At 44.8% G+C, this 18260-nt stretch overlaps 1 protein-coding gene across 2 annotated transcripts in view; it reads right to left on the reverse strand.

Moving 5' to 3' along the window:
- The window catches only part of LOC311148988 (pleckstrin homology domain-containing family A member 7-like), a 168231-nt gene that overhangs the window by 79455 nt on the left and 70516 nt on the right, over positions 1 to 18260 (reverse strand). For both annotated transcript variants that reach the window (XM_084186041.1, XM_084186042.1), the window contains one exon: positions 9906 to 9989. In XM_084186041.1, coding sequence (XP_084042167.1) covers positions 9906 to 9989 — 84 coding nt within the window. The remainder of the gene's footprint in view (positions 1 to 9905; positions 9990 to 18260) is intronic.

Here is an 18260-nt window from a genome sequence, read left to right on the forward strand (position 1 = left end):
AGATAGAGAGAGAGAGAGAGAGAGAGAGAGAGAGAGAGAGAGAGAGAGAGAGAGAGAGAGAGAGAGAGAGAGAGAGAGAGAGAGAGAGAGAGAGACACAGAGAGAGAGACAGAGCGAGACAGAGCGAGACAGAGAGAGACAGAGAGAGAGACTGAGACAGAGATAGAGACAGAAAGAGAGAGAGAGAGAGACAGAAAGAGTGATAGAGAGAGAGACAGAAAGAGAGATAGAGAGAGAGACAGAGAGAGAGAGAGACAGTCTGAGCCCTGCACTCTTCAATTTTTACATCAACGAATTGGCCACTATTCTAGAAAAATCCTCAGCCCCTGGTGTTAGTCTCCACAATTCAGAGGTTAAATGTCTGCTCTTCGCAGATGACCTATGCCTGCTGTCACCCACAGCACATGGCCTACAGTAGAGCCTGGACCTGCTAGAGCAGTACTACCAGACCTGGGCCCTGGCAGTAAACCCCAAAAAGACTAAAATAATGATTTTCCAGAGAAGATCCAGATCTCAGGGAATGAGACCAAAGTTCTCAATTGGTACAAAATATATAGAGTACTGCACACACTACAATTACTTAGGTTTAAAAATAAGCTCAACTGGACACCTTAATGATGCAATGAATGAACTGAGAGAGAAAGCACGCAGGGCATTCTACCCCATTAAATTCAAATTGAAATACCTATTAAAATTTGGCTAAAACTAATTGAATGTGTCATTGAACCAATTGCACTTTATGGCAGCGAGGTCATGGTTCCACTTGCAAAACAAAATTTCACCAAATGGGACAAACACCCCATTGAAACCCTGCATGCAGAGTTCTGTAAGATTCTCCTACATGTCCAGAGGAAAACTACAAACAATGCATGCAGGGCAGAATTAGGTCAATATCCACTAATAATAAAAACTCAAAAAAGAGTAATTAGGTTTTGGAAACATTTAAAATACAGTGACCCCCTCTCATATCATTACCAAGCCCTGCAATGCCAAGAGCTGAGCAAAGAAAATAGTCCCCTCATCCAGCTGGTCCAGGGGCTGAGTTCACAAACCTGTTCTACTAACACACTGACGCCTCAGGACCAGAACATCCAATCAATCAGAATAAACCAAATTACAACACAGTCAAAACAAAACTACATTGCTTATTGGGAAAAACAAGCACAAAGTAAAATGCAGTGCTATCTGGCCCTAAATCGACAGTACACCGTGGCTAACTATTTGACCATGGTCACTGATCAAAACCTTAGAAAAACCTTGACAAAGTACAGGCTCAGTGAGCACAGCCTTGCCATTGAGAAGGGTAGACACAGGAAAACCTGGCTCCCTGTAGAGGAAAGGCTGTGCAACCACTGCACCACAGCAGAACCTGAGACAGAGCTGCATTTCCTGACAAAGTGTCAAAAATATAAACAATTAGAGTGTAATTTCCCCAAATTTGAAACCGTTTTTCAAGGTTTCAAAGACCTCTCTGATGAGAATAGGCTACCCGTCCTGTTGATGGAGGACGCAGAGAGCTGTGGGTTGGCAGCACACTTCATTGCTGCCTGCCATAAGATGAGGGACAGTGTTCGAAAAACCAACCAACCTGCACATGTCCTCTATATTGTTATTGTTCAATGGTTATTTTGGTTATTGTTGTTACTGTTCTCCCGTTGACAATATTGATTATTATTATTTTAATTAATGTTAATATTGTAAATATCCGAAGTAAGCTTTGGCAATATGTACATTGTTACGTCATGCCAATAAAGCACATTCAATTGAATTGACAGAGAGAGAGACAGAGAGTGGGAGAGAGTGGGAGAGAGAGAGAGAGATACAGAGAGACAGAGGTACAGTGCCTTGCAAAAGTATTCATCCCCCTTGCCATTTTTCCTATTTTCCAACCTGTAATTTAAATTGATTTTTATTTGGATTTCATGTAATGGACATACACAAAATAGTCCAAATTGGTAAAGTGAAATGAAAAAATTAACTTGTTTCAAAAAATTATACAAAATAAATAACGGAAAAGTGGTGCATGCATATGTATTCACCCCCTTTGCTATGAAGCCCCTAAATAAGATATGGTGCAACCAATTACCTTCAGAAGTCACATAATTAGTTAAATAAAGTCCACCTGTGTGCAATCTAAGTGTCACATGATCTGTCACATGATCTCAGTATATACAGTGGGGAAAAAAAGTATTTAGTCAGCCACCAATTGTGCAAATTCTCCCACTTAAAAAGATGAGAGGCCTGTTATTTTCATCATAGGTACACGTCAACTATGACAGACAAAATGAGATTATTTTTTCCAGAAAATCACATTGTAGGATTTTTTATGAATTTATTTGCAAATTATGGTGGAAAATAAGTATTTGGTCAATAACAAAAGTTTCTCAATACTTTGTTATATACCCTTTGTTGGCAATGACACAGGTCAAACGTTTTCTGTAAGTCTTCACAAGGTTTTCACACACTGTTGCTGGTATTTTGGCCCATTCCTCCATGCAGATCTCCTCTAGAGCAGTGATGTTTTGGGGCTGTTGCTGGGCAACACGGACTTTCAACTCCCTCCAAAGATTTTCTATGGGGTTGAGATCTGGAGACTGGCTAGGCCACTCCAGGACCTTGAAATGCTTCTTACGAAGCCCCTCCTTCGTTGCCCGGGCGGTGTGTTTGGGATCATTGTCATCCCTGACATTCCAGCCTGCTACCAGACAATGACACCAGACGTCATTCCAGCCTGCTACCAGACAACGACACTAGACGTCATTCCAGCCTGCTACCAGACAGCGACACTAGACGTAATTCCAGCCTGCTACCAGACAACGACACTAGACGTCATTCCAGCCTGCTACCAGACAGCGACACCAGACGTCATTCCAGCCTGCTACCAGTCAACGACACTAGACGTCATTCCAGCCTGCTACCAGACAACGACACTAGACGTCATTCCAGCCTGCTACCAGACAACGACACTAGACGTAATTCCAGCCTGCTACCAGTCAACGACACTAGACGTAATTCCAGCCTGCTACCAGACAGCGACACTAGACGTAATTCCAGCCTGCTACCAGACAGCGACACCAGACGTCATTCCAGCCTGCTATAAAAATAAGAGGCGGTAACGTGCAGCCTCGATGAGGTGTAGAGCCTGTACACTATAGCCACTCCTGGGACTGAGAGCACCAGCCATGCAGGCCCGTAGGCGCCAGTCTCCCCAGGGGGCCTCGTAGGCGCCAGTCTCCCCAGGGGGCCCGTAGGCGCCAGTCTCCCCAGGGGCCCGTAGGCGCCAGTCTCCCCAGGGGGCCCGTAGGCGCCAGTCTCCCCAGGGGGCCCGTAGGCGCCAGTCTCCCCAGGGGGCCCGTAGGCGCCAGTCTCCCCAGGGGCCCGTAGGCGCTAGTCTCCCTAAGGGGCCCGTAGACAACAGTCTCCCCAGGGGCCCGTAGGCGCTAGTCTCCCCAGGGGGCCCGTAGGTGCCAGACTGGGCCCGAAGGCATAATAAAGTATTTAGATGAGGTTTCAACTTGGCTTTAATGGTTATCTGCTAGGTGGTTTAATGGTTATCTGCTGCCTTTATCAAAAGCGCTGGAACTAGGATATGTGACCTATAGAATATGCCAGGGGTATCCCAATCAGAGCCTGGAGGTCCAGATCACTACTGGTTTTCTGTTCTACCTGTTAATTAATAGGACCCACCAGGTGTCCCAGGTCTAAGTCAGTCCCTGATTAGAGGGGAATAATGAAAATCAGCAGTGGAACTGGCTTCGAGGTCCAGATTTGAATTTATCTTATGTAATGATGTCATTTGCAGTTCATCAGGAGTCTCCACATATTTAAATAAGCCTATAATGTTGTGGGTCTGTGCCATTCATCTTATCGGTCGTCATGACAACACATTTCAATATGACTGGCCCTAGTACAGACCTTGCTGGTTCACAGAGCAACACTTGTGATCTATGTGGGTGTTGTACCTCCTTTAGATGACTGCACTGATTGTAAATGGCTCTGAATAACAATAACTTGGAGCAACACCAAACCACAGGTACTTTTAGGTTACATTGTATCCCACAATTGTCATGACGTCATGTCTTTTGAAGCATTGTGCCTTCTGAGGCACCAAAACATAGTTTTCAATACTAGCCAGCAGCATACTGCATCCCACTGCTGGCTTGGCTCGGCTCTGAAGCTAAGTAGGGTTGGTCCTAGTCAGTCCCTGGATGGGAGACCAGATGCTGCTGGAAGTGGTGTTGGAGGGCCAGTAGGAGGCACTCTTTCCTCTGCTCTAAAAAATATCCCAAGGCAGTGATTAGGGACATTGCCCTGTGTAGGGTCCTGTCTTTCAGATGGGACAATAAACAGGTGTCCTGACTCTCTGCGGTCACTAAAGATCCCGTGGCAGTTATCGTAGGGGTGTTTACCCTGGTGTCCTGGCTAAATTCCCATCTTGGCCACCTAATCATCCCCAGCTTCTAATTGGCTCATTCAACCCCTGTAACTATTCCCCAGGTTGTTGCTGTAAATGAGAATGTGTTCTCAGTCAACTTACCTGGAAAAAAAATTGTTCCCCGAAACATTTTCAAGGCTGCAGCTGCATTATGACATTACATAATTATTCTGGTCAAAACAACTAGCTGCACCACCTGTTTGAGAGGTGTTATTTAAAAGAAACTCCACGTTAGGCATACCACACACACTCTGGCCTGTTCCTCTGTATGCGGTAGTAGAGGTTGTGCAGGTTGAGCGGCTGAGTGGCTGACACACATTATCTGCGCAGCTCATATAGCCCTCCACGCCCACAAAGCTGTTAATGAGACGGATCCATCAGAACATGGCAGGGGAATGTGCCCTCCTGTTCTCTGCCAGACACAGGAGGAGAGCGAGAGCGAGAAAGAGAGCGAGAAAGCGAGAGGGGGATCGAGAGAAAGAGAAAGAGAGCGATTGGAGAGAGAGAGAGAGAGAGAGGTGGAGAGAGGTTGAGAGCTGAGCGCTAAGTTGGTGAGTCTGGTATCTCTTTTAATATGCTGCTGTTGTTAGATCCACGGCCGTTTAGCTTTATGTTTTTGGAAGGCAGTGCACATGCAATGAGATATTTAAGAGATAAGAAAGTTCTGTATGAACTCATGCTTGTCACGGTAGTTTTGTGGTGAGGTGGAATGACCCTTTGAGCACAACCTTTCCAATCTTTGTCATCTTGTGCCAAAGCGTTGGACCCTGACACAGGGGTGGTAAACTGGCACTTTGTTCTAAAGGTAGTCTAAATGCACTCATCTCTGGTCCCCCATGTAAGGTTAGGGCACAGGAAGTGAAGCTCAAAAGACTTCTGACAAGGTTCTACCAACTACAAGGTTCTACACTACCAACTACAAGGTTCTACCAACTACAAGGTTCTACCAACTACATGGTTCTACAAACTACAAGGTTCTACCAACTACATGGTTTTACCAACTATATGGTTCTACCAACTACAAGGTTCTACCAACTACAAGGTACTACCAACTACAAGGTTCTACCAACTACAAGGTTCTACCAACTACATGGTTTTACCAACTACAAGGTTCTATCAACTACATGGTTCTACCAACTACAAGGTTCTACCAACTACAAGGTTCTACCAACTACAAGGTACTACCAACTAAAAGGTTCTACCAACTACAAGGTACTACCAACTACAAGGTTCTACCAACTACAAGGTTCTACCAACTACATGGTTTTACCAACTACATGGTTTTACCAACTACAAGGTTCTACCAACTACATGGTTCTACCAACTACAAGGTTCTACCAACTACAAGGTACTACCAACTACAAGGTACTACCAACTACAAGGTTCTACCAACTACAAGGTACTACCAACTACAATGTTCTACCAACTACAATGTTCTACCAACTACAAGGTTCTACCAACTACATGGTTTTACCAACTACATGGTTCTACCAACTACAAGGTTCTACCAACTACAAGGTAATACCAACTACAAGGTTCTACCAACTACAAGGTTCTACCAACTACATGGTTCTACCAACTACAAGGTTCTACCAACTACAAGGTTCTACCAACTACATGGTTCTACCAACTACAAGGTTCTACCAACTACAAGGTTCTACCAACTACATGGTTCTACCAACTACAAGGTTCTACCAACTACAAGGTTCTACCAACTAAAATGTACTACCAACTACATGGTTTTACCAACTACAAGGTACTACCAACTACAAGGTTCTACCAACTACAAGGTTCTACCAACTACATGGTTTTACCAACCACAAGGTTCTACCAACTACATGGTTTTACCAACTACAAGGTTCTACCAACTAAAAGGTTCTACCAACTAAAAGGTTCTACCAACTAAAAGATACTACCAACTACAAGGTTCTACCAACTACAAGGTTCTACCAACTACATGGTTTTACCAACTACAAGGTACTACCAACTACAAGGTTCTACCAACTACAAGGTTCTACCAACTACAAGTCTCTACCAACTACATGGTTTTACCAACTACAAGGTTCTACCAACTACATGGTTCTACCAACTACAAGGTTCTACCAACTACATGGTTTTACCAACTACAAGGTTCTACCAACTACATGGTTCTACCAACTACAAGGTTCTACCAACTACATGGTTTTACCAACTACATGGTTCTACCAACTACATGGTTCTACCAACTACAAGGTTCTACCAACTACAAGGTTCTACCAACTACAAGGTTCTACCAACTACATGGTTCTACCAACTACAAGGTTCTACCAACTACAAGGTACTACCAACTACAAGGTTCTACCAACTACATGGTTTTACCAACTACATGGTTCTACCAACTACATGGTTCTACCAACTACAAGGTAATACCAACTACAAGGTTCTACCAACTACATGGTTCTACCAACTACATGGTTCTACCAACTACAAGGTTCTACCAACTACAAGGTTCTACCAACTACAAGGTCCTACCAACTACAAGGTTCTACCAACTACATGGTTCTACCAACTACAAGGTTCTACCAACTACAAGGTTCTACCAACTAAAATGTACTACCAACTACATGGTTTTACCAACTACATGGTTCTACCAACTACAAGGTACTACCAACTACAAGGTTCTACCAACTACAAGGTTCTACCAACTACATGGTTTTACCAACTACAAGGTTCTACCAACTACATGGTTTTACCAACTACAAGGTTCTACCAACTAAAAGATACTACCAACTACAAGGTTCTACCAACTACAAGGTTCTACCAACTACATGGTTTTACCAACTACAAGGTTCTACCAACTACAAGGTTCTACCAACTACAAGGTTCTACCAACTACAAGTCTCTACCAACTACATGGTTTTACCAACTACAAGGTTCTACCAACTACATGGTTCTACCAACTACAAGGTTCTACCAACTACATGGTTTTACCAACTACAAGGCTCTACCAACTACAAGGTTCTACCAACTAAAAGGTTTTACCAACTACATGGTTTTACCAACTACAAGGTTCTACCAACTACATGGTTTTACCAACTAAAAAGGTACTACCAACTAAAATGTACTACCAACTACAAGGTTCTACCAACTACATGGTTTTACCAACTACAAGGTTCTACCAACTACAAGGTACTACCAACTACAAGGTTCTACCAACTACATGGTTCTACCAACTACATGGTTCTACCAACTACATGGTTCTACCAACTACAAGGTACTACCAACTACAAGGTTCTACCAACTACAAGGTTCTACCAACTACATGGTTTTACCAACTACATGGTTCTACCAACTAAAAGGTACTACCAACTAAAAGGTACTACCAACTACAAGGTTCTACCAACTACAAGGTTCTACCAACTACATGGTTTTACCAACTACAAGGTACTACCAACTAAAAGGTACAACCAACTACAAGGTTCTACCAACTACAAGGTTCTACCAACTACATGGTTCTACCAACTACAAGGTTCTACCAACTACAAGGTACTACCAACTACAAGGTTCTACCAACTACAAGGTACTACCAACTACATGGTTTTACCAACTACAAGGTTCTACCAACTACATGGTTTTACCAACTACAAGTTGGTGACTCCTGAGTGGCGCAGTGGTCTAAGGCACTGCATCGCAGTGCTAACTGTGCCACTAGAGATCCTGGTTCGAATCCAGGCTCTGTCGCAGCCGGCCGCGACCGGGAGACTCATGGGCGGCGCACAATTGGCCCAGCTTCGTCCAGGGTAGGGGAGGGAATGGCCGGCAGGGATGTAGCTCAGTTGATAGAGCATGGCGTTTGCAACGCCAGGGTTGTGGGTTCGATTCCCACGGGGGGCCAGTATAAAAAATATGTATTCACTAACTGTAAGTCGCTCTGGATAAGAGCGTCTGCTAAATGACTAAAATGTAAATGTAAATGTACATGGTTCTACCAACTACAAGGTTCTACCAACTACATGGTTTTACCAACTACAAGGTTCTACCAACTACAAGGTAATACCAACTACATGGTTTTACCAACTACAAGGTTCTACCAAATACAAGGTTCTACCAACTACAAGGTACTACCAACTACAAGGTTCTACTTGTTCTAGGAACTTTGACAATTTTCCCAGAATATCCTTGAACACAAATGATGAGGGGCAGAACAATGAAAACAGATGAAAGAATAACGCAAAAAGGAGAAATGAGAGCAAGAGATTAATAGAGGTGACATATCACACTGGTACTCTGACTGAGATCAGTTCATAAAACTGGCAGATTTTACAGATCTTTTAAGATTTTAAGATAACACTTGACTTGTATACCAGAGTTCAGAGGTCACTGTGTAGAGCAGGTTAGGTGGTAAATCCTAGCTTCACTGACTCTGTGCCATTTTGGTCACACAGTCAGGGTTAGGATGGCTTGGTAGAGGCCAGCTAAGGGTTAGTGGATTCTGGAGATAAGGCTCTGGACATTTGAGAGGGGACATTGCTAACGATGGTGGTACAGCCTCCCACCCTGATGATTCATAGAGAGACCGATAACATCCTATTTGGGTTAATGTACCACTCTGTTCCATAATCTCAACGACATTGGCATTGCCCTTTACTTCACACCCAATGTCATATATACTCCAAATAACATCTACTGATCTAGCCAACTTTCCCACATTTCAGCTTCCCCAACAGTATTGGCTTTAACCACTATTCCATTACTCCAAAGCTGATTGTTTCACTGCTTCATATACCTCGACATATCTGGCCATCGCCACAATTTCTAAGGCTCCTATCTACGGTCTCAAATAATATACACTACCGGTCAAGAGTTTTATAACACCTACTCATTCAAGGGTTTTTCTTTATTTTTACTATTTTCTACATTGTAGAATAATAGTGAATACATCAAAACTATGAAATAACACATATATAATATAATAATATAATAATAATAATAATATAATATGCCATTTAGCAGACGCTTTTATCCAAAGCGACTTACAGTCATGCGTGCATACATTTTTTTGTGTATGGGTGGTCCCGGGGATCGAACCCACTACCTTGGCGTTACAAGCGCCGTGCTCTACCAGCTGAGCTACAGAGGACCATATAATCATGCAAAAAAGTGTTAAACAAATCAAAATATGTTTTTATTTGAGATTCTTCAAATAGCCACCCTTTGCCTTGATGACAGCTTTGCACACTCTTGGCATTCTCTCAACCAAAGATTGATATCTGTCTGAGACGCTGTATGAATACAAATTAATGTAGATACTTAAGCTCGGCGCGGTGTTTGAGGTTTACACGCTCGTAGTCCCAAATAGATGCACACCGTTGACATTCCTGAGAGGCCACAGGCCTGTTCCTCACCATTACCAACTAGCATACCAGCGACATTCTGACAACCAAAAGTTGTCATCGCACAAAGGACAGATAAACGGAGATTAGTCACTCACTGTTCTTGGAGGATAAAATCCACGTTCTCCTGAGACACCTGTCCCGTCACGGGGTGCCGGAACGACGTGGTCCTCTGGTTATGGCTGTGAGAGGAACAGAGGAGAAGAGAGGGAGGAGTGGTGGAGAATGGAGGGAGGAGGAGAGAGGGGGATAAAACAGAGTGGAACAAAATTAGCATCCCTGGCTGTCGAATCAGTCTGTGGTCATCGTGCTGGATTTTCACCCCCATCCACTCACATGTAGACACAAGCTGATCATTCTCTAGTGGCGTAGCTGGTTTCAAACACTCCCTAACCCCCCCCCCCCCCCCCCCCCGACTTTCACAGGTGTGTGTAGAATGTGAGGGGTGGCAGTTGCCCCCGTCCTGGACAGTTCGTATGATCTCGCCCTAAAGTGTCAGGCTCAGCACGAAATACCGGACACAGAGAGAGAGAGCGGTCAGGCCAGGCAGGGCCTCCATCGATTTCCCCCTCAGCCAGTGATTCAGGGCTTGGGTCTCAAATGGCACCCTAGCCTATTCCCTATATCGTGAACCACTTTTGACCAGGGCCCATAAGCCTCTGTTCAAAAGTAGTGCACTATATAGGGAATAGGGTGCCATTTGGGACCACACAAAGCTTTGGTAAGGATTTGAAGGTAAATGGCACCCAATGCATTGCAATTCAGCAGGCGAGAGGCGAATCCTCTACACAGTCTACAAAGCTCGACTCTCATCACTTCTGGGAGCATGTAGGTTGGACTTGAGTTGGAAAACCGAAGTCACTTGTGAACAGTCAAAGTTGACCACCGACGAAAACCTTGATGACAAGAGTTCCATTTATTAAACACAATCATTCAGAGTGTAACTGATGCTAAGTGAATAAGTTAAGTGTTGACATCTCATAATAACAGTATGAAAAAATGTATGCACTCACTAACTGTAAGTCGCTCTGGATAAGAGTGTCTGCTAAATGACTAAAAATGTTTTTTAAAATGTAAAAAACTAGAGAAGAAATGTGTGTAACCTCTATATGCATCTCTTGATATCATAAAGCCAATCACACGTACTAAGTTATGTTAGTCTTCAACAGGTCTTGTTGTTGCTTGCTATGTAGGCTAAGTCAGTCCCTTTCCGAACATACAGGCAGATTTGGATCTTTAGGGAGACAAAATCACATTCTACAGCGTTTCATCCCTAGATATCAGTACCACAAAGCTTTAATGTGTTGTTCTTCTTCTGAGAGTTATGATGTAATCACTTAGACCCTGAGTACACACCACCATGGCCGCATCCCAAATGGGACCCTAATCCCTACATAGTGCCCTACTTTTGACCAGCCCTGGTCAACGGTAGTGCACTATGTAGGGAATAGGGTGCCATTTGGCACGCAGCCCAAGTGACAGGGGCACACATGACAGGGGCACACTTGGCAACACAGCACCCTCCCAATAGATTCCCTCCATCAAATCCCTGTACAGGAGCTGCTGCTGTCCTTGTTCCTGTCAGTTTCTGTTCGTGTAGGAGCTGATGTGGAGTGACAGCTGAGAGCTCACTTCCTGGTTTTAAGGAAAGGAAGAAAGCCCTCTGGTCCAATACACACAGTGATGTTTGAAGAGGCTGATGTGCCGTTATTCATCTTTATAGAGGTTGCATCCCAAATGGCACCCTATATAGTGCACTACTTTCGACCAGAGCCCTATGGGCAATGGTCAAAAGTAGTACACTAAATAGCGAACAGGGTTCTATTTGGGACGCACACAGGCAAATACGCACAATGCTCTAGATACGAATATGTCTCAGAGGACACAGCTGGGGCCAACTGTATCAAAGAAAATTAACTTAGAAAAGTTTGTACTGCTGTCTAGGTGGATAGAGGCCTAAGTATTAGTGATCTAGGCTGAACCGAAACAAATAATTATGTAGTCATTGATCAATAGTGCTATCCAGGGGATGGCAGTTACACTCACCATACAAAGAATGTCTTGCCAAGAGCTACGATGGTGACGTGCTCACAGATCCCCATCAAATTCAACAGCAAATGTAATATTACACTGATGTCATCCAACATCGTTGCATTGCTTGTAAACAATCAATGCCAGTTTCAGGGCCAAAAGGCATTACACAACAGGGAATATCACTGTGTTTTTGCCTGCTCCTAACTTTTCAATTATTATCTGACCCATCCAAATCAGTCATAGAAAAGCCCATTGACAAATGGATGTTTCCCTCTATGGTCAAATCTATTGAATCCACTTTATGCATGGTTTTGTTGTTGAGAAATCAGACGTTTTTTCTCAGAGGGCTGTTATGGTGAGGTATTTACCTTGATTTTTTAGATTTTCTTTAATGTCATTTAGCAGACGCTCTTATCCAGAGCGATTTACATTAGGGTTAAGTGCCTTGCTCAAGGGCACATTGACAGAGCCTTGTCGGCTTGGGGATTCGAACCAGAAACTGGCCCAACGCCCTACAATGCCTGAGGGGGTATGTGAGGACACTCCAGTCTGGATTAGTACAGCATTTCATCTACATTTGCTTAATCTGCTCCCATTTCAGACTTAATTTAAGTTTCCCATGGGTGTGAAATGTGTGTGTGTGTACTATACAAGCGTGTGTGGACTGTAAAAGCAGGCTGCGTTTGTTTAGCAAGGCGATTGAAGTGCTGTGTTCTGTCAGAGGCTCTGTATGGAGGTGCTGTGTTCTGTCAGAGGCTCTGTATGGAGGTGCTGTGTTCTGTCAGAGGCGCTGTATGGAGGTGCTGTGTTCTGTCAGAGGTTCTGTATGGAGGTGCTGTGTTCTGTCAGAGGCTCTGTATGGAGGTGCTGTGTTCTGTCAGAGGCTCTGTATGGAGGTGCTGTGTTCTGTCAGAGGCTCTGTATGGAGGTGCTGTGTTCTGTCAGAGGTTCTGTATGGAGGTGCTGTGTTCTGTCAGAGGCTCTGTATGGAGGTGCTGTGTTCTGTCAGAGGCGCTGTATGGAGGTGCTGTGTTCTGTCAGAGGCTCTGTATGGAGGTGCTGTGTTCTGTCAGAGGCTCTGTATGGAGGTGCTGTGTTCTGTCAGAGGCTCTGTATGGAGGTGCTGTGTTCTGTCAGAGGCTCTGTATGGAGGTGCTGTGTTCTGTCAGAGGCGCTGTATGGAGGTGCTGTGTTCTGTCAGAGGCTCTGTATGGAGGTGCTGTGTTCTGTCAGAGGCGCTGTATGGAGGTGCTGTGTTCTGTCAGAGGCTCTGTATGGAGGTACTGTGTTCTGTCAGAGGCTCTGTATGGAGGTGCTGTGTTCTGTCAGAGGCTCTGTATGGAGGTGCTGTGTTCTGTCAGAGGCTCTGTATGGAGGTGCTGTGTTCTGTCAGAGGCGCTGTATGGAGGTGCTGTGTTCTGTCAGAGGCTCTGTATGGAGGTGCTGTGTTCTGTCAGAGGCTCTGTATGGAGGTGCTGTGTTCTGTCAGAGGCTCTGTATGGAGGTGCTGTGTTCTGTCAGAGGCTCTGTATGGAGGTGCTGTGTTCTGTCAGAGGCGCTGTATGGAGGTGCTGTGTTCTGTCAGAGGCTCTGTATGGAGGTGCTGTGTTCTGTCAGAGGCGCTGTATGGAGGTGCTGTGTTCTGTCAGAGGCTCTGTATGGAGGTGCTGTGTTCTGTCAGAGGTTCTGTATGGAGGTGCTGTGTTCTGTCAGAGGCTCTGTATGGAGGTGCTGTGTTCTGTCAGAGGCTCTGTATGGAGGTGCTGTGTTCTGTCAGAGGCTCTGTATGGAGGTGCTGTGTTCTGTCAGAGGCGCTGTATGGAGGTGCTGTGTTCTGTCAGAGGCTCTGTATGGAGGTGCTGTGTTCTGTCAGAGGCGCTGTATGGAGGTGCTGTGTTCTGTCAGAGGCTCTGTATGGAGGTGCTGTGTTCTGTCAGAGGCTCTGTATGGAGGTGCTGTGTTCTGTCAGAGGCTCTGTATGGAGGTGCTGTGTTCTGTCAGAGGCTCTGTATGGAGGTGCTGTGTTCTGTCAGAGGTTCTGTATGGAGGTGCTGTGTTCTGTCAGAGGCTCTGTATCGAGGCCTGTCAGGACACCGTCAGCAGCTAAGGGCTGTTTTTGATGTGCGCAACACACAAACCTGTTAATGCACTGCCTCTCTGATCTCAGCAGCAAACACACAACGTTTCACTTCAACAAAACCAACCATCGTTTCTACTACAAAAACATTGTCTGATTCACTGTCAGGAGCGTCAGCAAAACCAAACAGATTGTTCCTATAATAGGCCTACGCCTGTCAGTCAAACTTGGCTGAAAACAGTCTCTTTTCTTCTCACCCAGTACAGTCTGTATCTCCCTTTGAGAAAGCAGAACGCTATCACAGTGTGAGAGGCTGGAAGGTCATACGAGCGACCACCTGTGAAAATGCTGTAGTGTATGGTTATGTCACAAATGGCACCCTATTCCCTATATAGTGCACTACTTGACTCTATGGGCCCTGGTCAAAAGTAGTGCACTACATAGGGAATTGGGTATCATTTGGGACGTACACCATGCAGCAGATTGCTCTCTGTCTGGCTGTTCCTACTGGTGTCATGTGACCTCGTCATCACGTCAGCGGTATCCAGATGACATGCATGAGTGACGGCTGGCAGTCGACGGGTTACACAAACACACTGTCCGCCATGACAGGAGTCACACGACCAAACAAATACTATTTCTACAAAGATAGAGCGAGAGCGATAGAGAGAGATAGAGACGGACGTCTGTCCATCTAGCCCCCCCCACCCAAACAAACACACTAAAGTCCCCCCGCCCCTGCTGTGTCAAGTGAACCCCTTTTGTCACCCCTTTCTCTACTCCTGTACGTGCTTCTGACAGGTCAAAACCTAGGGAACTCTCACTCACTCTTCTAAATATGCTCAGGCCTTGATAGTTTAGTCATTACCGTGTATAATTAAAATTGCCTCCAATCCAATCAGTGTCAACATCAACTCAGTCAAGAGTGGGCTTCAGAAGTTGGCTCTACATTAGCTTAATTGCTATTAGCCACTGAGAAGATTGACTGTTCAACAGTGTGTAAATGCCTTTTGATAAAAGCTTGATCTTAGTGCATTCTCACTGTTTTCTCATGACGAAACCACACAGAAAAGAACAAAGACCCGTATTTACAAAGCTTCTCAGAGTAGGAATGCTGATCTAGGATCAGGTCCTCACCTGTCCATATAAACTCTGAATATGGGCCCAGAATAAATTATCACCGTCCACTTGTTTTATGGAACCTGTTTAACGTTATCGATGTTTCTTCTATGCATTGCTCACCTCAGACATTGAGACACACCCTCCCAAGTCATCGATATATCAAAGGCTGAATACGTTGGCTTTGAACAGCGGCTCTCTCTGGTTACATCCCAAATTGCACCTTATTCCCTATATAGTGCACTACATTTGACCAGGACCCATATGGACCCTGGTTAAAATGACTGCACTAAATTGGGAATAGGGTGCCATTTGGGAAGCAGCCTCCCCTCTCTCTGACGTCTCACCCTAACCTAAGTGGAGTCATTTGTCTCCATATCTACTGACATGAGACAGCTGACAGGTTTGCAAGAGCCCCACCCTGCGAAAGACAGATTGCTTTAAAAACTATATTATTTGGTGAGTGGGTGTGTGTTCAGTCAAACTTCAGGTCAATTTAAAAGGTGTCCAGATGAAATGTGTTTGAAACGCAAGGCGGAGGACAGACGGACATGTGGAGGACAGACAGAGGGTGGGTGTTGGTACATTATGGAGGGACAGAGGGGGGTGTTTGTCTGTCCATGCGTCTGTCTGTGTGGTGGCACAGACAGACATTATAACTAGCCCTTTGAATGGAGCTGCTATGTAGGCCGTAAATCATACAGCTAATAACCAGCCTTCCGTCCCACACGCTGGCTTTTGTTAAATGGTTTATTTCAACTTCATTTATTTCAGTTATGCTCACTAAAGCCTCTCCCGCTCAATCTAAATGAGAGCTCTAAGTCTCTCTCTTTAAATCTCAATCTAATCCCAGCTAAAGCTAGTACGTGCACACCGGACTGTACCATCACAACAGATGAACGGGTTAGCTTTTATAGCTGCACGGCACACCGCTCTGAAGATACACTGAACATAATACTGCATAAGACAAGACTGCATATAATATCCAAGCCAAGCCCCAGCTCACCAAACGGAGCTAAGATAGCAGTTAGCTCCTAGCTCCAGCATTGCCCCCTCTATATACGAAGCAGTTAGCTCCTAGCTCCAGCAATGCCCCCTCTATATACTAAGCAGTTAGCTCCTAGCTCCAGCATTGCCCCCTCTATATACTAAGCAGTTAGCTCCTAGCTCCAGCATTGCCCCCTCTATATATGAAACAGTTAGCGCCTAGCTCCAGCATTGCCCCCTCTATATACTAAGCAGTTAGCTCCTAGCTCCAGCAATGCCCCCTCTATATACTAAGCAGTTAGCTCCTAGCTCCAGCAATGCCCCCTCTATATACTAAGCAGTTAGCTCCTAGCTCCAGCATTGCCTCCTCTATATACTAAGCAGTTAGCGCCTAGCTCCAGCATTGCCCCCTCTATATACTAAGCAGTTAGCTCCTAGCTCCAGCAATGCCCCCTCTATATACTAAGCAGTTAGCTCCTAGCTCCAGCATTGCCCCTCTATATATTAAGCAGTTACATCCTAGCTCCAGCATTGCCCCAACGGTCAAAATATAAAACATTTTGGGCAACCTGATCAAATGAACATAGAAATGTGAGTTATAGATCTGTCATTCTCATTGAAAGCAAGTTTAAGAAGCGGTAGATCTGTTCTACTGTATGTGTGTTACTTCTATGCTTCCCGTTCTTAAGTTTCGTTTTTGAGTCTTTTACTTTCAAACAGCTGAAAATACAATATTTTTGGTTATTGAAAATATATTTCACAGCGGTCTAGATGGTCCAATGATTCTCTACACTATACTTGCTTGTTTTGTCACAAACTGAATTAGGTCGAACTATTAGAATTTTAGCAACCAGCAATTGGCAGAGCGAATTCTGCATTGCGCATCTTTAAGGGTTCAATCAAGCTGGCCTATTTTACCTGCTTCCACATGTTTACAGTTCTGGCTTTCACTCCGCTGCTCTGTAGTGGTGGTGGTGTGTCCCTGTCATAGGGAGGAGGGAAGGGGGAATACTATCTGACCCGTACCTCGCTCTCTCATTTCCTCTCTCCAGCCAATTGGCTTCCCAGACTGCACTGCTGCCTGCGATTTAATTCACAGTACAGTGAGAGGCAGTGACACAATGTAGCTTGGCTACAGACGACTACTGTCTTACGTCCCCCAATACAGCACAGGCACACACACACACACACACACGCACACACACGGAATGCCATAAAACGAATAAGATCTATGGGGTAAACTAAAGTCTACAGACACCTACCAGAATAGGGATGTCAGAGAAAGCTATGGACATTGGCACAGAGAAAGTAGGCTCATTTATCAGTGTGGGCCGGCCGTGTGTAGAATCCTACTGGTGTGTCTGGTGGCACAAATCACTTTAACAAGGGTTATTAACCAAACGGGATGATCACGGAACATTAAACTGATACACAGGCGCCATTAAGTCCTCTCGGCCCTCAGAGAGGCACTCTGTGTTCACCTAAAATAAATCAAAACAAATAAAATGTTATTTGTCACATGCGCCGAATACAACAGGTGTAGACTTTACCGTGAAATGCTTACTTACGAGCCCTTTCCCAACAATACAGAGTAAATATACATTTTAAAAAAGTGAATAGTAACACAAAATAGTATCAGTACCGAGTCAATGTACAGGGGTACCAGGTAGTTAGCTGAATAAACTAAGTTAGAGTCTATTCCGAGAAAACATTGAACCGCTGTAGTTTACAACAATTATAATTTCTAAAGTGGAAGTTGGGAGAGTTATATTTGAGTGTTTCAGTGAAATGTAAGTGAGGGAGGCCCCGCTCTCTCGCTTTCCCAGATGATTAGTTAATTTCATTCCGATCTCCTTTGCATTATTGTAGCCGTTTTCTGTAGCCTGTCAACTATGTGTCTGTCTATCCCTGTTCTCTCCTCTCTGCACAGGCCATACAAACGCTTCACACCGCGTGGCTGCTGCCACTCTAATCTGGTGGTCCCTGCGCGCACAACCTACGTGGAGTTGCAGGTCTCCGGCAGCCTCTGGAACTGCCGTTCTGCGGCCAACAAGGCAGAGTTCATCTCAGCCAATGCTAACCTCCAGTCCCTCGACTTCTTGGCGCTGACGAAAACATGGATTACCACAGAAAACACTGCTACTCCTACTGCTCTTTCCTCGTCTGATCATGTGTTCTCGCATACCCCGAGAGCATCTGGTCAGCGCGGCGGTGGCACAGGAATCCTCATCTCTCC

The sequence above is a fragment of the Coregonus lavaretus genome (assembly GCF_964263955.1).
Source record: "Coregonus lavaretus genome assembly, chromosome: 21".
Classification (NCBI taxonomy): domain Eukaryota; kingdom Metazoa; phylum Chordata; class Actinopteri; order Salmoniformes; family Salmonidae; genus Coregonus; species Coregonus lavaretus.